This window comes from Thamnophis elegans, chromosome 1, assembly GCF_009769535.1.
Source record: "Thamnophis elegans isolate rThaEle1 chromosome 1, rThaEle1.pri, whole genome shotgun sequence".
Taxonomy (NCBI): domain Eukaryota; kingdom Metazoa; phylum Chordata; class Lepidosauria; order Squamata; family Colubridae; genus Thamnophis; species Thamnophis elegans.
In genome coordinates, this window is record NC_045541.1 from 68,765,823 (window position 1) to 68,787,530 (window position 21,708).

The window sequence follows — 21,708 nt, forward strand, 5'->3', positions numbered from 1 at the left end:
TTCTGGTGGCCCAATATCTGCAACTGATGAGATATTGGTGCAAAGTGGGAATATTTTTATGGGTGGATGCAGCTGGGGTTTTCCATGTCTATCTTATGAGAGTTGGGGTTTTTCCTTGCTAAATGCCATTAGCCTGCATTGTAGTTATGTATCTCAAAAATAGCCGGGACAAGATGTCACCGATTTTTAGCATTCAAGGTCAGAAGGTACTTCAAGAAGTGCACAAGCAGGGCTCGGGAGGCATACATTGCTCACTTCACGTCTAGAAGATGCTAGATTGATAAATGTCATATTTCAAATCACCTGATCCTAAGAAATGTATGGCACTGTAAATTATCAACTGCATCGGATTGTTCTTGAAATGGCTCAATAGCCAGCAAAGTGCTGGAGTTGCACAATATGCTTGCCAATAACAAAGAACAATGGCTGTGTTCCTTCCAGCAACATGTTAAGCTAAAATAAATGACAGTGTGGTTTATCATAGAACAAACCTCACAGAATATCTAGGCATAATCTATTCAATTTAGAATAGCCATTGTGATCTATAAACACAGGGCTTGTAGTGGGCTGTAATAAAGGAATCAGGTGTTCTGGTTCTTCTCTACTGTACTTGAATGCTACATTTGTGCCAGTTAGTTTGTAAGGCAGCCTCATGTCCAAATGTGTGTGACCCAGTGGCCGAACTGATCTTGCATGGGGCTGACATTCCCAAGGCTCAATTTCCATTCTCAAAACCAGTAGCTCAATGGGCTAGGGTTTGGTGGTTGTTTTTATAGGTTGGGTTGGTCAATGGTGGGAAGCTGAGGGGACTTCGGTAGCGATAGTGTTTTACATTGATTTGGCAAAACAGAAATGTCTGAATCGAACGAAGCATTTTTCCTGCAAACTCCACACCTGAGCACCGTGGTTTCATGTTGGCTGGAAGGAGGGGAAAGTGCTAGCTCCTCTGTTTAATACCTGCCGAGATGAATTAATTGTCTTGAGAGCCAAGAAGCGGGAAACCGAAGAAGACTGTAAGCCAATACAGTATTGCAACAACAGCATCAATTCTCAGGCTGCACCCAAACGGCCGAGATTCATATGACCGATCTTTTCCAAACACCAAGGTTGCGGATGGGTCCGCTGACACGAAGCAGTTTCGTTTCACAACGGGAAAATAAATCCTGCTTAGAAGGGAGTCCAAAGGTAGGTCTGAACTCCTTTTGATGTCTCCTGCTCTTGGAAGGGTTAGATCTCCCCGGGTTGCAAGGATTAGCGGGGCCGCCGACGGGGCTCTATCCACCAATCAAACTCAAACCCGGAGCAAAGCGTTACAAAGTAGACAGCAGAGAAAGAGAGCCAATCGCCGGGGCCAAAAGGTGACCCAAACGGCCGCGTTGCTGCTCTCCGAGGGTTAAGCTCCCGCGCCTGGAATGTGCAGTTTCTCCTCAGGCCGCGGGGGACGGAGCGAGCGAGCGGGCGGGTGAGCGCATCAGGCGCACCCGTCAGGAATTCTCTCGCTCGGGCTGGAATGTAGGAGCTGAGCGAGGCTTTTCCGGGGCTCCAGATCGCTTTCCTGACGCGGGCGGCGCCTGGTTTCTCTCCTGCTTTCTCCCCTGCGGGCGATGGCTACCTCGGAGCGGCAGCCCGGCACCTCTCCATACCGGGACTCGTGGCGTCAGACCGTTCTTCTCCTGAGGAAGATGCGCTCCGATGTCAGCAGCCTCCTGGAATGCTACGTGAGTTTCTCTACTGCGCGCCTTCCTCTGTAGGTGTTTGCGTGCGCGCAAGAGAGATGTGTGTTTTAGGGCCGGCATTCAGGTTTGGTGAGAATAGGATATAATTGGAGGGAAGAGAGCCTTGTGCTGTTGCTTCCATCACTATTTTAAAAAAAATCCCAAATGGAGTTTTGTTAATGCTATCAATTAATGAACACCGTGTACTTGTTAGAAAATTGTATAATATCTAAACCACACATTCTGTGATTTATACACAAGTGTGATGATACCTGAGTAAGATTTTTCATCACCCCACTGAGGCCTGAAGGAAATATGTGCCGGTGGTAACTGCAGCTTCCAAACCAAGCCTGAGGTGCTGAATTGGGTGTGGGGTGCTTAAATCTGAAGACTGCCATCAGCTCTTTACACCAACTCCCTTTAAAAAGCTATCTAATATTAGGGGATGAATTATTAGTATACTGAATCATATCACTGGAATGGACAAACGTTATGCATACTGGCTCTTCCTGCCCACGGGCAGAGTCATCCACCCCCATCTAGATGCTGAACTGCAGAAAACAAATAGCTCAAGTAAAAGGTTGTATTGTTAAACAATAACTAACAAATTAAAGACATTTCAAATGTCCTAGAATTCATGCCCATAAAGCGCTCTCCTCCCTCCCTCCCTCTCTCTCTCTCCCTCTCCCTCTCTCTCCCTCCCTCTCTCCCTCCCTCTCCCTCTCCTTCTCTCTCTCTCTCTCCCCCACCCCCCTCTCTCTCTTTGTGTGTGTGCATGTGTGTACCCATGTGGCATGTGTGAAAAAATCATAAAGTGCTTCTTCTAAAAGGAATGTTTTACAGTTTGTTGCCTTAGGGATGGAGGACCTACTTTTTATTAGAGATCAAGATATAAATGAATTAAGGGCTTGCTTTTATTTATTTTAAGGTGGGTCTGTTTTGTCAGGAAAGAAATGGGGGGGGGTGAGATTATGTGATAGAATGCCACCTTGTGGGAGACTATATGTATAACTTGACATGGTTTTTTAAAACCATGACCACATAATATTTATTTTAAGGAGTCTAACAGTCACACAGATTACTGTCTTGACCAAACTAATTTCACATGATAGTTTGTAGGATGATAACCATCATCCCCCAAAAGATGGGTGGCATGGTAATGAAAAGAGATCTCCATATACCTGCATTGTAACTCCTAGAGGATGGATGAGTTGGTTTTAGTTAGATTTGGTCTACTTCTTTTGCTACAGTGATCAGCTGATCAATTTCTTTGCATGATCATTTAGCAAGTTTGAATTCTTATCAATAAATGTCTATTGCACTCTTGAAGACACACAGGATGAGGATGAGTTCTTTCCTCACTTATATCAGGGTTAGAGTTAGGGTATCAGGTGCCCATCCTCAAGGGCTCATCTGAAAAATAAATGATAAGATATCATGAAATAATCCCATCTGCAGCAATAAATTAATTATTCCAAATGCTTCCTTGTTTCTTTAGGGAACAACAGTGACATTTCTGTTTGCCTGATTTCAATATTGGGATGACAGAAAATTAAAATTAATATTACCAAATATACTCCACTTGACCCATTCTTTAAGAAAAATCTATCATTGTATGTCACGGTATTGGATTCTTCAGATGCTAGGCGGGATGTGAGCAATTGGCTCTGGGAGATTATCAATGCTTTTTCAAGGGAAGGAATAACACTGCCTCACTTGAAGGAAGCAGCAGGGACCGACTTGTGTTTGACAAAGTTCAACTTGCAATTTTGGGGGAAATTTGTCAAGAATTTGGTGGGTAATCAGCTATAGAAGATTATTGAGGACATTGGTGATTTGGAACCTTTTCAATCAGGATTCAGGCCTAGTATAGGTTAGAAATAGCATTGGTTCCTCTAGTAGGTAGCTATTTCAGAACTTATATGTAGCTAGTACAACTTTCTGGGTCCTTTTAAAGCTTTCTGTGGCTTTCCATAGGACTAACTTTATCCTTTTGGAACATCTAAGGTTTGAGAGTAGGAAGATCCATTTTACAATGGTTCTGCTCTTATTTGAGTTGGCATTTCCCTTGAGTGGCCATGTGGGGGAACCAAGGATGGGTTTCAATTTTTTTTACTACCGGTTCAATGGGCATGGCTAGATGGGGGGCATGTGACTGAATGGGCATGGCCAACTTGACATCACTCACACACACCCGGTCACATGACCACCTCACCAAGCCATGCCCACCGAAATGGTTGCAAAAAGTTGGGGGGGGGGGGCTCCAGCTTCACCGGAGCTAAGAGAGCACCTGCAAACTACCCGGTGAGAAAAAAAAGGTTTTTGTCCTCCCTGGCCTCCAGGAATACTCTGTAGGCTTCAGCAAGGCTGGGCCAGTTTTTGCGAAAAATGGGCGGAAAACAGGCCCATTTTTGCCTTCCCTCAGCCCTGCTGAAGCCTGCAGAGTGCTTCTGGTGACTGAAGGAAGGCAAAAACACCTCCGTTTTTGCAAAAAAACGGCCGAAAAACAGGCCATTTTTCACAAAAACAGGTGTTTTAGAACCGGTCACGTGTCCAGCCGAGTTACTACCTATTTGGCTGAACTGGTCCAAACCAGTAGGAACCAACCTCTGGGGGAATACTCCAGTTCATGGAAATTTCAACAAGTGTTTTGCCCCTAGTGGTTCAAAATGGGATGGTGGAACATCTGTATTTAATATTGCTATTTTATTAGTTAGACTTCAATTTAGTTCCATCTGTGTTGTCCAGCATATTGGGCAACAATTGCTCTCCATCTCTTGTGATCAGACCTTATTTAATTGCATTTGTCATTTCAGTAACAGGGAAAAAATGCATTTTAGTTTGCTAGACCTTATAAAGATTTAGGACTGCCAGTGATGGAGTTTGGGGTTTTATGGTTATGTATTTATATTTTCACTTTATGCTGTTTAGATTTTTCCAGGATTGGGGCAGATTACAAATATTACAAATAAATAATAAATGAAACAACGTTTTCCTTCAGAATATAGCCTCATCAGGAGGCAGCGCTTAGCTGACTCAGCTAATTTTGGAAGCTAAGCTGGTTCAGCTCTAATTAATCCTTGGATGGTTAACCATCACTGAATGATAAAGCTGCTGGCTCTACAGTAAAACATAATGGCTTGGCTTATGCAACTTTACAGACCAACTGCCCCAAACTTTATGGCTTAGAGCAGGGGTGTCAAACTCATGGCCCACCGGCGGGATGCGTCACATGCTAGTCCCACCTCCGCCCGGTTTAGCAAAGGGGAGAAAAGTCCCGATACATCACGTGATGATGCCATGATGATGTGAGTTTGACACCCCTGGCTTAGAGGATCATGAAGCCATTTTTAACTTGGACGCAGGAGGTAGTAGGTATGTCTTTCACTAGCAGAGTTAAAAATTTAGGACCCATTTTCTTTGGACTTTGGGAATACTGAGAATGAGGCCTTCATTCCCATTTGTATTTTACATTTTTTCATCCATAAATCAGGCAACCTACAATTATTGTTGTAAATCACCCAGAGACATTTAGGGGAGATGGGCTCTATATTAATTCAAAAATTTAAAATAATAAAATAAATTAAATTAAAATAAAATATTTTCTTAAAATAATAAAGTAGTAATAATAAGCAAGCAAGCAATTTTGCCGCCAAATCTTAGTGCTGCAATTTTAGGGTGTTTGGAGATAGTCTTCAAATTGTTGATATTTTTTCAACCATTATTTTTTAAAGTCTTTATACTTGTATTTAAAACTTACTTTGCTAAACTCAGCCTATGTTGTAAAATCTGTTGATTCAAAGGTTCCTTATGGCTGAAAAGCAGTTAACAAGACATTTATAAAAGTGATTTTAAAAAGGAACTGTATCCTTTCAAAGATCCAACTGTGGTTTCAGCTAGATTTCCTTACCTCCTAGTGATAAAATCCCACCAGAGACTACTGTCTTGCAAGTCTCTTCATGAGGATCAACTGTGCAGAGCACCTGTGGGTGATCTCAAGTCCTCTCCTTGTCCAGAGAGGAATTATCAAAGATCCTGTCCACTTGCTGGCTCTTCATTCCACTGCAACTGTCAGTACACGGTTTCTTCCTTGGATGTCCTGTCTTTTGTTTTCTTTGTTTATTTATTTTTTTAGTTTGTATTTTTTATCATTATTGCAATTGTAATTTTTAATACAATTACTATTTAAAACCATTCTCTCCTCCTATCTCACGCTCACTACTCCCCATCGTTTCAGGCTGCGAAGCAAAATCTGGTAGAACCCTTCAACTTTGATCTGATCGATGTTGATTTGATCGATGGAGTACCTCTAGCTGATGTTGAAGAATGGAGTGAGATTGCAGATGCTGAGCGTCTGGGGAGCAACTTACAAGCTTATTGGGCATTTCAGATTCTGTTGGATCAAATCTTGGAAGAGCAGAGAACTGATTTAACCCCTGAGGATGTAGCTTTCCATGAATCTATCCAATCAGTTTTGCTGCAAGTTTCTGCTTTAGCTTACCAACTGGAGGAGCTGATGGTAACGCTGAAGCACAATGTGCCAGCTAAAGAGGTAAAAAATACAAAAAATCCCGATGAAAACAGCTTATTTGAAAGGAAAATAAGGGGCATGAAGGTGCTACAGGAGCTTGCCCAATGGACCGTGAGGTCAGTCCGAGACCTTCACAAAATCTCTATGTCTGTTCAGGCATCACCCACCACTGAGAGTGACAACGTGACTCAGGCCCAGGAAAAATAAGGATTCTGTTGGATTCTTAAGCTTCTTTAAAACAGCATCTCTCCCTCGTTTGTGGTACTTAGATTGAAGCAGTATGGCCAGCATGAGCATGTGGAGAAGATTGGAATGAGTTCCCCTCCCATCCATATTAGTCTATACAGGATGCAGCCCATTCCTGAGGAGTGAAGAATTCCAAGAATACCAGTACTGCTTGGTGACTCTAGGCTTGTAGTCTTGTTGTGCTATAAGGTTTATTTGCAAATATATGCAGCTGAGCACCCGATGAGTATTCATAATATTAACACTCAAATGGATTCCTGTTTCCTGGGAGTTCTGCCAGGAAACTCTCTTTGCCTCTGTCTAGTTCCAACCTAGACTAATTCTGTGCTCCGTACATACCATCCACTAATCTCCTCCCCGTGATTCTTCAAGGAGGAAAGACTCATCCTCAAAGTTATTGCCAGTGTGTTTCTGGTTGCCTTCTTCTTTGCTGAGAACTTAACCATGACTAGCAAAAGCCCCTATGTTAGCTTTTAAGGAACACTGCCTTGGGGCAGTGATTTTCCAAGTATGGCTCACAGAGGCTCATGTGATAGTGTGTTGCAATCTCCCAGTGCCACTTCAGCCCAGTGGTGTACTTAGCATGTCTGATGCCCAAAGCAGATCATTTTATCACCTCTCTCCTTTGTCACCAAGAACTACTTTGGTGTAGGGTCCTGTCATAGGCATGAAGCCGGCTGGGTCACTCACTCTCTCGTACCCGTAGGGAGAAAGCAGTGGCAAACCACTTCTGAAAATGTTGGCAACACAACTGCAAACGGAACTTGTCAAAATCTGACTTTAAGGCACACCCTTTTTCTTCATCACTACTGCACCTGCCAATTGTTATTTATCAGATTAGCATGTTGGAACAGTAACCAAGATCCACACCTGTAGCTGGCCTCCTTGTCATCTTTGGCAGCCCTCCCCTTGTGTCTTACCTGGGGGAGGGGGTGGATTGCTCTCCCACCCCTTCCATAGTATTGTTTCAGTTGGGCGTCTGTCTATTTTTCAGTAGTTGGGTGGCCTAAATCAATGTGTGGATGGGTGGGGAATGTCAAGGATGGAAAATGTCAAATCTGCCCTGGCAAGCCACTTTCCGGAGTCAACTCTCTACTTAGCTACTGCCTCAAGTGATAAAGAAATACCTGATTTTGGATTACATTTTTGGTACAAATTTGACATTTACAGCAAAAATCTAGGGGATGGGAAGACATACAGAAATACAAGTATATAACCATATTTTTATTTGCCAAAAAAGGCAAGATTCCATGTTCTTAAGGACAAAAGCATAAGGTGTCTGTTTAACTGGATGGTCATCACATTTTCTCTGAATTGTTTCTTCAGATGGCCATGATTTCAGAAAGTCTGAGAAACACAGCACTGGGGCAACCATACCGAGGCCCTACTTAAAGAAAGTGTTTCCTCCCTCAGAAGTTACAGGCAGAATTCAAACATGCACAGTGATGACCCACAGTGGTTAGAGTGCCGTACTGCAGGCTACTTCTGCTACCTGGCTGCCTGCAATTTGGCAATTCAAATCTCACCAGGCTCAAGCCTTCCATTCTCCCCAGGCTGGTAAAATGAGGAGCCAGATTGTTGGGGGCAATATGCTGACTTAGAGAGGGCTGTAAAGCACTGTGAAGTGGTATAGGTATGAGTTTAAGTGCTATCCTGCGAAACCTTAATGTGGTTCATTAGATTTTGGTTTAGCATATTGTGTAAATAAGCCATTGTAGTTTATAAGCTTTTCCCAATGACATTTGAACCCACCAATTGTGGACTAGTTAGTAAACCATGATTAAACAAACTGTGATTAAATAGGAAGTAATTGTATTCAGATTAACCTTCTTTTGTTTTCATTACATAATTTCTTTTTTTGAAACTTTGAGAGTAGGTAAATTTAATTTAGTTTACTTTATTGTCATTGCACTTCATAGAACGAAATTAAATGCCATCTTCAGTGTACACCATACATAAGAAAACTATAAAAATAAAACAAAAACACACATCCTTCACATTCCATACATTGAATTGAAACCCATGATATTGCATTGATATTACACTATACAGTAGAATTCAGTATAGTTACTGCTCTGGGGTAGAAGCTGTTTTTTAGCCTATTTGACCTTGTTTTTATTGTAAAGAACAAAAAGTAAAGTCCTTTTCTTAAGGCAGAACAGAACAGATTGATGCTATTATTGAAGCCAACACAATCAAAGTATATGGTTACATTTCTTTTTTTTTTCATTTAGCTATTCTAAATGTATAACACAATACTGCCAAGGTTGGCATTCAGGAATGTTCCTTTGGGCCTCTCCTTTCTATTTTCATCAGCATTAGGCTATGGTGCTCGGATGGGGCACAAAAGAAATACCGGTAGGTGTATTTTTAAGGATGTTAAATCATTCCAAGTTATAGTATTTAGTATGAAGGAATTTAGCCAAAAAATCATTTCTGTAAGTTTATATGCAGATATATAGTTTCAGACAACTATAAAAAAAAAAACAAATAGGATTCTATTGTATTTACATGCTTAAATCTTAAAAAACTAAGTATGTAGGATTGAGGGTTGTTTTTCTCTTTGGGACAGAAATCTCTATTTGATGACCTTTGACAAATATAGGGTATTTAGAGTATTTAGTGCATAAAATAAATTGGGAAGGAACTCCATCTCTTTGTCTCCATCTCTTCCCAAAAGGAAGATTATTGAAATGGATTTATGCATGTAGTAGAAGGTAGGACGGATTTGTGATAATCTCTCAGGATTTTGTACCAGAGTAATCCAAAGATTGCTTTCCAGAGTAAGAGTAAATAGATTTAAGTATCAACACTGATGCATTGCAAAAAACGATGGACGTTATTTTGTATGGAGAAACAAATTATTTTTAGGCTGTTCTATAATATAATATATTTGTGGCTATGTTTTTTTTTCATATATAAAATAAATAAGCAAAAAGAAATCATTAAGCAAAAAGAAAGCAAATTATTAAGCATAAAAATCCAGTTCTATGAACATAATCAACCTTAATTTGGAGAAATTAAGCATTTTTGGTGACAAAACTAAAGACAGAAAAAGAGAGGAAGAATAGAAAGAATGTGAATAGGGAGCTGTAATAAAGGCTATGGCAGTTCTGCATTTGTATTGTTCTTCGAGGCAACCATCTATTTCATTGCCCAAGTCTTCTGATTTCCAGATTAAAATGAAAAAGCAGGGATTGGCCTGTACTGACCGTACAGGAATGTGCTGGTTATTTTAGGACACAATGAGCAGGCTTATGTCATGGCAAGTTTGCAGCACTAACACTCAATTGATGGCAAACAGAAAGGTGTCCTTCCTGGCAACAGGATGAGCATCGAGATGACTCAGCTGATCAGGGTTAATTTGCTGGCCAGCAAGAAGTGCACTGTCTGTGCACTCAATTATGGGTTTTTTGGGGGGTGGGGGAAGAATCTTCTTTCTCTGGAAAATGTACTTTAAAAAAACCCCTGTATTTAATCTCATGACGGTGGAAAGCTTTTTATGCTGCCATCTTTAACCACTCTACAGATTGGGAAGTAAGGCATCTCCTCCATAATGTCTACTTGGAATGCCCTATACCATAATGCTCAGCAACATTGGAAATGGGAGCTCCTTCTTTGACAAGACCTGTCAGTTTGCAGCAGAAGATTCCAGAATATAGAACTGTAGTAAGGCTCTGGAAAGACACAGAATGACTGCTGGAGAAAGGGGTAACTATTTTATCTAAGATGGTGATGGTGTCTGCTTCCCCCTCCCCACAAAAAAATTTGGAAGAACATTTAGTTTTCTTGGAAGTGTAATTCCCTTAAATTTTGTGAGTTGTTTGCTACTATGAATAATGATTATGAAGAAAAGCCAAATTGCACGAAAGGCCACTCTCTGAATAGTTGTCCCTTATTGCAAATACTAGTTTACATTTACATTATCCTCATTGTCATGAAGATGAACATCCAAAATCAGTACAATGGAATAGATTTTGTACAAAATTTGTCAAAAGTAAGACTCCTCACTACCACATGGCTAGGTATGTAGGATAGGGGGGAAGGAGCAAACAATTCTATTTATTTTTCCATAAAAGCTCTGGTCATCTAAACTATGGACTCCTGCGGGAGGGGATCACAGCTTCTTACTTACAATTTATATTTAATTTTCTTTCATTGGATCGAATCCAGACTTGCTCTTCTGGTAATGAAAGGCTCTTTGGCTCAGATTCTGCTGAAGCTCCCACTAAAAAAAGGAGAGAAAATAAAAAAAAATAGTTCCCCTTTTGCAGTCTTCAAAGCTGCCTCCCATATGATTTTGAAATGATTCCACAATCTTCCAGAAGAGATTTCCAGCCAACCTAGAGAGGAAGATGGATAAGGAACTGATGATAAGTACTCCTCCCTCTTCTGCCAGGTGGAATACCCAGTTTCAAAACAGTGAAATTTGGGCATATCTAGAACTTGTACATTGAAGAAACATGAGAAATAATATTTTTTTTTCATAATGGTGTCTGCCTTATCTCTATACTAACTTGAATGTTTATTTGTCCTCTTTTAAAACAATGTGAAGTGCTTCATTTGGCATGCTTGTTCAGCTACTGAAATATGCAAAATATGTGAAATGTAATCATTATGAGTGATTGTTTATTTTTGTACTGTGAGCTAAATTTCTGATGGAAGAAAATGTCTAATAAATGTCAAATGTGATGTTTTTGATTAATGGAAATAATACTGACAAATTTCACTTGTAACATAAAGGTACAGCTAGCTTGATTAGTTACAATTAATACTGATATTTTATTAAAATATTAAAGAGGATGTTGTATAATCAAGTAACACATTATTTTAAACTAATTATATTCAGCTCTATCAATAATTGCCTGTAGAACAAATTCCTTCACTCTCTTCAGCAAATCTGTGGTGATTCCAGAGAAGAGGAGAGGATGGAGAAATTCCTTTCCCCAAAAGGAAATTAATGTTTGGATACTGCTGAATGCATTTCTTTTCATTTGGGTATTCTAAAAATTGTGGAAAGCAAATGACACCTTAGAAGAGGCATTCTGCTTTTACATGCACTGAAAGGAATGCCTCTTCTCAGACTATGCTAGCTGTGGCACATTTGTGTGTCAGTTAATGACTACCAATGGATGTTTTGTTTTGTCTCGGAGTTATAGTTTTATAGACATGGAAATTTACTTTGTGATTAACTCATATTATCAAAAAGGTTTTATTTGGACAAATCAGAGAGCTATTTATTGAATTGTATTGAAAATTGTTCAGAGATTTAAAGAAAATAAAGCGTGTTATTTTAAAACAAAGCATTTTCTTCAATTTTTTGTAGTAATTTTTCAAATGGTAAAATAAATTCAAAACATGGAATATTTCAATTATAAGCATTGGGAGAAGGAAACAGGAATGCAGATAATGCTGCTACCACCAGAGAGCAGTGATAACAAAAACTTTCAAGCTCACCTTTTTTACTTTTAGAATTTCATCCTTCCTGAACAGCTATAACGCTGGATAATATTTCCTGTACATTATAGTCCAAATCAAAAATTACTCAAGGAATCATTGGTGAGCTTTTGGACCAAATGACAGTGATCTGTTGCCATTTCATCAGCAGTTGCACCTGGCATCTTCAGAGGCGACAGTAAGGAACTGATTGGTTGCCTGGCAAGCAGATCTATGGTTGATCCACGCCATAGGAATCCAAAAAAGCTAGTTCCTGATTGGTTCAAAATAGACCAAATAGTAATGGATCAGTCAGAGGAGGAATCAGGGATCAATTTATTAGATTCTAATATAAAAGCTGGGTCAACCCATTTCAGTTGCCTGTGAGAGATATACCACAAAACAGCTCACTTTTGTCTCTGAAGATACTAGACTTTGAAAGTGTGAAAGTAAGTAAGAATGGGGTGAGGCTCCTGCTTAGGTGGAAATATCTGTACTTGCAAAACATTGCTTAGGAGAGGGGTTTCTATAGCTGCAATTATGTTTCCTAAGAATTTAGAACAATTACAAAAGAAGCTGAATCCTCTCCTACTATAGTCAAGTTATCCTGTTTCCGATCTTCTATTACTAAGCTACAAAACTTCAGATGACCACCAGATGGCAGCAAAGAGGTTAATAGTTTCATCTTCGGTTACCCCAAAACAGGGTTTCTTAATCTTGGCAATTTTAAGATGGGTGGACTTCAACATGCTGGCTGGGGAATTCTGACGATTGAAGTCCATACTTCTTAAAGTTGCCAAGGTTGAAAAACACTGTTGTAGAAAATATTCAATTGGGGAAGTGTGCAGCAAAAAAAAAATGCAAATCAGGCAAAAAGAACAGGGAGAACAAAAAGGTCAAAAATTTATGGTTAGAAGATTATTCAATATGGGAAATTCCAATGTTGATTTGTTTCTGACTGTGCTTGAATCTTCAGTGTTTTTGAGCTATTGCCATTCTGTAAATTATCCATCCTATCCAAAATCTTCATAATGTTGTTTCAGACAAAAGTCATTTTCAGTAAAGGGCATCCACAATTTTAACTGGAAATCTCTGCCACAGTATTACTATTCGTTCGTTCATTCATTCATTCATTCATTCATTCATTCATTCATTATCTATCTATCTATCTATCTATCTATCTATCTATCATCTATCTATCTCAGATAGCATTAAATATGATTTCCTTTCAATATTTTTTTTAAATTAAGAAATAATTCTATTTTGTAATTTAAAATTTTCACTGGAGAAAATTTTATAACACTCATAAGGTTCCCACAAGCAGCATGTGTGTGTGTGAGAGAGAGAGGGGGGGAGGGAGGGGGGAGGGAGAGAGAGAAGGACAGGGCTGGGGAAAATAAATATCAAAGCTCTGTTGTAATGTTGTTGTTCATGGCTCATACTTTTAAAAACTTTTCTACATCATTCAATTTTCATTCTTATGGCTTCTGAAAAGGCTTCACTGAAAACTCACCTCTTAATTAGCTTACATCCCCTGCATGGAAATTGCTTGAAATGGTCTATAGCAGATCTGATTATTCACAAAACAAAAATGAATTACAGTAGCATTTCTTAGCAAAATTCCTCCATAAGTAATTGTGTGTGTGTGTGTGTGTGTACAAGTTAATAGGGATAGGCACTTGGCATGCAATTTCTTACACATTAATAGTAGTTTGTAGTAGAGAATAATGTCTGGAATAACATGTTGAAGACGGAGAAGAAAACAGTGAAACTGAGCTTTCTTGTGCTTTATCCACTGCCCACTTTATGTGTATTCAGTTCCCATCCATCTCTCTTTAGCAACTGGAGCACAAGATAGTCTTGATTGATTAAAAAATGAGTTGAAATAAGCATTGAGTCAGAGCCAAGTACATGGTGAACTTTGCCGAGAAACCTGATAAAACAATGAATGACTATCTGGCTTGTGAAGTAGACAATTTGGGAAATAACATAGCATTGACCTAAATCTGATTAACTCTGTAAATGTTCCCATGGTAAGGAATCTGATTCAATTAAATAGGTCATTTCCTCATTCAACTTTGTGCTTCATTCTTGCTCAGTTGTGACTGTGCAGCAGGATCAGGGGAAAGTTTTGTGGCTGAAGACTGCACTTAATTCTGGGGATGGGCTTGAGAGCCATAAATGATGAGTTCGTGATGCAGACTAGGAGCGGTTGCAAACTGTCAGATCTGGAATTTTCAATTTCTTGTCCCAGGTTGATGTGTGTACTAGAGACTGCAATATGCTTTTCATTAGGCTGCACAGTACACATTTTACCTATTTTACCCTTACAAAAGGGCAGGGTTAATTCCTAGCATCATATCCCTCAATTATGGGTTGTGCAAAGAGAGGCCTTAGGGGCTATCTGAAGTCCTGAGACCTTGGCTTTCCTATCACTGCTTTATTGCTGAGTTTCCTTCAAAAAAAGTATTACAGGTCAACTTACGACCACAGTTGATTTATGTTGTTAAGTGAGACATTTCCTAAGTGAGTTTTGTCCCATTTTGTGACTTTTCTCATCACTTTTGTCAAGTGAATCGCTGAAGTTCTTCAATTAGTAACACGATTGTTAAATGAATATGGTTTCCCATTGACTTTGTTGCAAACTTGTTGTGACTCTGGGACATTGCAATTGTCATAAATGTGAGCCAGTTGTCAAGCATCCCAGTGAAAATCACATGACCCTGGGCAGCGGTGGGATTCACTTACCTTCCCTACCGGTTCGCAAATGTGACCACGCGCCGTGTCTGCACATGCGTAGTGCTCGCACATTGCTTCAGGGTGGGTGGGCGGAGCCTCCCGCAGCTGCTGCTGCTGGTTCACCCAAACCAAAGAGAACCGCCTGAATACCACCTCTGACATGGGGATGCTGCAATGGTCATAAATGTGAAAAATGGTCATAAGTCCCTTTTTAAAGTACCATTATAACTTTGGACAGTCATTAAAGTGAACTGTTGTAAGTCGGGGACTACCTGTGTCTGTGCTTCTCACCTCATGTTAAACACATCTGGTGTCCCTAATCCAGTGTTTCTCAACCTTGGTGACTTTACGTCCTGTGGACTTCAACTCTCAGAATCCCCCAGCCAGCACAGCACAGCTGGCTGGGGGATTCTGGGAGTTGAAGTCCACAGGACTTAAAGTCACCAAGGTTGAGAAACACTGCCCTAACCCATCACAAACATCTTTCAATTTAGCTGCTTACAATTTTCAACTAATCTAGTACCAATTTTCTAAGATATTAGTAAGCTAAACTAATATCGACATGAGACAGAATTGTTCCTCTCTCATGAAAAGCACTTCTTCCTTCTGTCTTTTCAGAAGCAAAATTCGAGAGACAAAAGTATAGTAGTACAGTAACCTATTATTATTATTATTTTTTAAGTCATTATTTTTTAAAAAATACACTGATATTCCAACATTTCACCTTTTCCCTGGAATTGCCTTTTTATTCATTGGTTTGAATTGAATTGAATTGGTTTCATTGGAAATCTTGTGGTGTGACACCACCCAGAATCAGCTTGTGTGAACTGGGCAGCCATGTAAATTTGTCTAACTAAGTAAAGTTTTTGCATCTTGTCCAACAATTGCCTCAGACAGCTTTAGCCTTGGTTTCCGCATTATTTCCCTAGATTCATTGCAATGGGAGAACATTTGGGGTGTTTTAATTTTACTTCATCATTTATTTTTGGACAGAAAATGCTGTTGCAGTGTCAAGCTAAGGACTTATAAAGGAGTAATAGCAATAGCGATAGCAGTTAGACTTATATACCGCTTCATAGGGCTTTCAGCCCTCTCTAAGTGGTTTACAGAGTCAGCATATTGCTCCCAACAACAATCCGGGTCCTCATTTTACCCACCTCAGAAGGATGGAAGGCTGAGTCAACCCTGAGCCGGTGAGATTTGAACAGCCGAACTGCAGAACTGCAGTCAGCTGAAGTAGCCTGCAGTGCTGCATTTAACCACTGCGCCACCTCGGCTCTTTTAAAGTAAGTAAAGTAAAGTAAAGTAAAGTAAAGAGTAAAGTAAAGTAAAGTAAAGTAAAGTAAAGTAAAGTAAAGTAAAGTAAAGTAAAGTAAAGTAAAGTAAAGTAAAGTAAAGTAAAGTAAAGTAAAGTAAAGTAAAGTAAAGTAAAGTAAAGTAAGTAAAGTAAAGACCAAGATTCCTTTGCAATGAGCTTAGCCTTTTAATTTCTTGGCAACCATGGAGGTAGTTTGCCATTGTCCTCTTTCAGGGCCCTTTTTCAACTTCCTTATGCAAATTACAGCTCTGAGATTTCCTGGGGGGGGGGGGGGGGGGGGGGGCTCCAAAAACTAACCTAGCCTGACCCTGCTTAGCTTTTTTAAAAATAGCTGCAGTCAGCTCATTGTTGCTATCTGCTGCACTATCTCCTATTTAATAGATAATGTTTCTCATTTGAAAGTCCACTTAACTTTTATTATAATCGAGGCTAAGTAAGTAATTAAAGCATTTGGACTAGCTGTATGTGTTGAACACACAGCAAAATCTTAGGGAAAGAAGAATAGTCATATTTAGTCTTGTGCTGAGTAGAATGTTTTCATATTCTGATCAGAGGTGACTGTTTCAGCCAGCCTGTAACTATGAATAAATGCCTGATTGGGTGCAAAACACTTAAATTAACTCATCTTCCTCTTTCGATTTGAGTTCACGTCTGTCTATACCTCAGCTACTAGACTGTAAAATGAATTGTAACTCCTCTCTATTCATAATTCTATTTGTGTCTCAATTTGCCACATTGAAATGCAAAGGTCTTCACAAATTGGAGGGGTAAAGCTAAATCCCCCCCCCCCGGCAATTCACTTAAAGCTTAGGGTATATCAGCCGATTGCAGAGTTGCAAGAATGATAAATTTTATCATTAATATGCTTTTGGCTTTATATGTGTAATAGAATTAATCTGCAATGATGTTATCTTCCACTATAAATCTATATTGTTTTAGATTTAAGTCATACTGCCTGAAGGAAATGAGAAGCTCGGCTCTTTTTTTTTTTTAAAAAAAATCCTACTTATATACAATTCAAGGCAGCAAACATAATCTAATACTCTTTCCTCCTCCTATTTTCCCCACAACAACAATCCTCAAAGGTGGGTTGGCCTGAGAGAAAGAGACTGGCCCAAGTTACCCAGCTGGCTTTCATGCTTAATGGAGGCCTAGAACTGTCTCCTGGTTTGTAGGCCAACATCTTAACTGAGAGGTGAAATTCAGCAGGTTCTGACAGGTTCTGGAGAACTGGTAGTGGACATTTTGAGTAGTTCGGGGAACTGGCAAATGCCACCTCTGGCTGGCCCCAGAGTGGGTTGGGAATGGAGATTTTGCAGTATCCTTCCCCTGTCACGCCCCCAAGCCACGCCCACAGAACTGGTAGTAAAGAAATTCAGATTTTACCACTGCCTTAATGGGCTATTTTTTTAAAAAAATGTGAGGCATTCAATGGATCCAATTATTTCAAGTGTCATACATGGAAGCACCATCTAAAGTATGTTTATTTGCAGAACTTTCGACACCACCCTTGAAAGTCAAAGATAAATTGATTGGAACAAGCCAAGGACAAAGTTATTATGTCAGAGGCATCCTAAGCAAAAAGGTGCGAAGATATTTCTGTTTGGACTTGCTTATAAAAACATTTGGGGAATTTGTTTTAGGAATGGTAAGAGGACTAAGGAAGTTTTGCTATTGGAGAGACATAGGCTGATAGACTGAAGAATACAATTGAAAATTAGCTAAATCTAATTACTCTTTTTTGTAATAGATATAGCTGAATAATAATTGATATTGATAGTAATGTATATAATGTGGAGTTGATATGATAAATAACAATTGGATATGAGAAAACATTTTTGGATTATACATAAAGGGTATTAATTACAATAATTATCACTATTAAAAAACTAAATAAAATATATACAGCTAAATGCTAATTAATATGGGGAAAATGTTATGATATATGATATCATTAAATATTATGGATGTTCAGCTAAAATAGGATATGAGGATTTGATGTTAATAGAGGATTTTACAAACAAGTAAATGAAATGTCAGCATGTGTTATGGATTAATTCTTTGGCATAGTTAAGGATGAAGGATGTTTAAATAAATATAGTTAACTAAAAGTGGAGGTATAATGATGTTAATATGGTAAACATTTGAGTTAAGATATTTGAATTAATATGAGTTAATGGAAGAGATGCACCAAAGCATGTTGTAACCAGTTGATATACTTTTTCTTTTTTTATAATAGATACCTGTGTTCTTTTTTTTTTCCTTTTTTTGTTTTTTGTTTTTTCTTTCCTGCCTTGTCTTTTGTCCTTTTTGTCTTTTTTTGTTTTATTTTTGCTTTTTTTTTTTTTCTTTTTCTTTTTGATTTTTTCTTTTCCCACTGGTGTGGGCATGTATTGTTCAAGATTATTACTTTTATTAATATTTTTAAATAATAATTACAGTCAAATGAAAATGGATATATGACGATGGTGATATGTATGAATACCTGAGTTAAAATGCTCGAGTTAATATGAGTTATGTTTAGAATGTTTAGAATGTTTATTATAATTTATAGGCCGCCCTTTTCCCTGAGGGGACTCAGGGCGGCTTACAAAACACGGGGAAGGGGGTAAAAAGACAAAAAACATAAGACAATACATAATATTAAAAATAGAGCACAACATTCATTCATCATTCGGGAGGGGACAAACTATCATTTTTCATCCCCAGGCCTGACGGGATAGCCAGATCTTAAGGGCCGTGCGGAAGGCCTGGGCGGTGGTGAGGGTGCGGATCTCCACGGGGAGATTGTTCCATAGCGTCGGAGCTGCAACTGAGAAGGCTCTCCTCCGCGTAGTCGCCAGTCGGCACTGACTGGCGGATGGAATTCGGAGGAGGCCTACCCTGTGCGATCTGATGGGACGCAGGGAGGTAATTGGCAGAAGGCGGTCTCTCAAATAGCCAGATCCACTACCATGGAGCGCTTTGTGAGTGGTAAGTAGGACCTTGAAGTGCACCCGGAGATCAACAGGTAGCCAGCGCAGCTCACGGAGGATCGGTGTTATGTGGGCGAACCGTGGTGCGCCCACGATCACTCGCGCGGCCGCATTCTGGACTAGCTGAAGTCGCCGGATGCTCTTCAAGGGCAGCCCCATGTAGAGCACATTGCAGTATTCCAGCCTGGAGATCACAAGGGCTTGAGTGACTGTTGTGAGTGCCTCCCGGTTCAGGTAGGGCCGCAACTGGCGCACCAGGCGAACCTGAGCAAATGCCCCCCTGGTCACAGCTGACAAGTGATGGTCAAAACTCAGCTGTGGATCCAGGAGGACTCCCAAGTTGCGGACCCTGTCTGAGGGGTATAAATTTTGTCCCCCCAGCCTGATTGATGGAACATTAACCAAATTATTGGGAGGAAAACACAACAGCCACTCGGTCTTTTCCGGGTTGAGCACCAGTTTGTTAGCTCTCATCCAGTCTTTGACAGCCTCAAGGCCCTGGTTCATCACTTCCACCGCTTCATTGAGTTGGCACGGGGCGGACAGATACAGCTGTGTATCGTCCGCATACTGATGGTATTTTATCCCGTGCCTCCGAATGATCTCGCCCAGCGGTTTCATGTATATGTTAAATAGCAGGGGGGATAAGACCGAGCCCTGCGGCACCCCACAAGTAAGGGGCCTCGGGGACGATCTCTGCCCCCCCACCAACACCGACTGCGACCTGTCCGAGAGGTAGGAGGAGAACCACTGCAAAACAGTGCCGCCCACCCCCACCTCCCGCAGTCGTCGCAGAAGGATACCATGGTCGATGGTATCGAAAGCCGCTGAGAGGTCAAGGAGAACCAGGATGGACGCTTGGCCTCCATCTCTGGCTCTCCAGAGATCATCGGTCAATGCGACCAAAGCGGTTTCTGTGCTGTAACCGGGCCTGAAGCCAGACTGGAAGGGGTCAAGATAGTTAGCTTCCTCCAAGGTACGCTGAAGCTGGAAGGCCACCACCTTCTCAACAACCTTCCCCACAAAGGGGAGGTTGGAGACTGGACGGTAGTTGTTAAGAACTGCTGGATCCAAAGACGGTTTCTTCAGGAGGGGTCTCACCACCGCCGCCTTCAGCGCGGTGGGGAGATGGCCCTCCCGAAGAGAGGTGGTAACAACCGCCTGGATCCAGCCTCGTGTCACCTCACTGCTGTTGGCAACCAGCCAGGAGGGACACGGGTCCAGTATACAGGTGGAGGCACTCACAGCTCGCATAGCCTTGTCCACATCCCCGGAGACAACATCCTGAAACTCAACCCAGAGATGGTCTGCCAGATCATTCCCCTGTGTCTCGGCTGGATCTGCGGAAGTGGAGTCCAGGTCCGATCGAAACCGAGCAACTTTGTCCGCCAAGAACTGTACATACTCCTCAGCCTTACCCTGTAAGGGGTTCTCCGTCTCCCTCCTATTTAGGAGGGAGCGGGTTATCCTAAACAGGGCGGCTGGGCGGGACTCGGCGGACGCTACCAAGGAGGCAATGTGTGATCTTTTGGCTGTTCTTAGAGCCCAAACATACTCCTTGGTGCAAGATGTCAACAGTGCCCGGCTCGACTCGGACCTATCGGACCTCCACAGGTGCTCTAGGCGTCTCCTCCGGCGCTTTAACTCACGGAGCTCCTCGGTGAACCAAGGAGGCCTCCGTGGGCCGCTGACCCGGAGGGGCCGTAGTGGCGCAATCCGGTCCAGAGACTCTGATGCTGCCGAGTGCCAGGCAGCAGCAAGAGTCTCCGCCGAACTGTGGGCGAGAGCATCTGGAATAACCCCAAGCTCCGTCTGGAACCTTACTGGGTCCATAAGTCGCCTGGGGCGGAACCACCTGGTCGGTTCCTCCTCCCTACGGTGGGGGTTTGGCCTCCGGAAGTCTAGCCTCAGTAGGCAGTGGTCTGACCACGACAGGGGAATGATCTCATTTCCCCTCAGACCAAGATCATAACTCCACTGCTCCGAGAGGAATACGAGGTCGAGTGTGTGGCCCGCTGAGTGGGTTGGGCCTCGAATTACCTGGGTCAAGCCCATGGCTGTCATGGAAGCCATGAACTCCTGCGCTCCATCAGAGTGTTCACCGAGCGAAGGCAAATTGAAGTCCCCCAGAACCATAAGCCTAGGGAACTCAACTGCCAGCTCGGCTACTGACTCGAGGAGCGAGGGGAGGGCTGCTGCAACGCAGTTGGGAGGCAGGTACGTAAGCAGCAGACCCACTTGACCCTTGAGGTCCAGCGTCACCAGTAGGGACTCACACCCGGCAAGCTCCGGAGCAGGGATCCTACGAGGTACTAAAGACTCCCGGATTACAATAGCCACACCACCACCCCTTCCCTGGGCTCTCGGCTGATGAAGCACCTGAAATCCGTCTGGGCACATCTCTACGAGGGGGACTCCTCCCTCCGTGCCCAGCCATGTTTGTTGACTGTGGAGGAGATGTACCAAAGTTTATTTGTGATCGACTGATACATTTTCCATAGATGTAAAGAAAGATGTTGTATTTGTTTCAAATTAAAATTTAAAAACTTTCTAATAATAAAGTATGTTTCAGTATTCAAAATGCATTGACAGACTTTCAATTCAAGATGATAAGCCACATTCGTGAAAATAAAACTTCAACAATTATTTCAGTATTTTGTAGACTTTCATATATTAGGCTACTGATGTCAGTGGATCAAAAACAGCAGAAGAAAAAAAATGCACTCACATGAGATACAGAAGCAAGAA

At 41.3% G+C, this 21,708-nt stretch overlaps 1 protein-coding gene across 1 annotated transcript; it reads left to right on the forward strand.

Moving 5' to 3' along the window:
• The first annotated feature begins 1,580 nt into the window (after positions 1-1,580).
• On the forward strand, positions 1,581-7,982 carry CNTF (ciliary neurotrophic factor). Its single transcript, XM_032230312.1, has 2 exons — positions 1,581-1,718; positions 5,953-7,982. The coding sequence occupies exons 1-2, from the start codon at positions 1,605-1,607 to the stop codon at positions 6,451-6,453; spliced, it is 615 nt and encodes a 204-aa protein (XP_032086203.1). The 5' UTR covers positions 1,581-1,604; the 3' UTR covers positions 6,454-7,982.
• Positions 7,983-21,708: the final 13,726 nt, after the last annotated feature.

Excerpts from the sequence above, each read along its gene's own strand:
- CNTF (XM_032230312.1), top strand. The coding sequence starts at position 1,605 with ATGGCTACCTCGGAGCGGCAGCCCGGCACCTCTCCATACCGGGACTCG. Across the intron at positions 1,719-5,952 it reads GCAGCCTCCTGGAATGCTAC|GCTGCGAAGCAAAATCTGGT; the intron begins GTGAGTTTCTCT and ends CCATCGTTTCAG.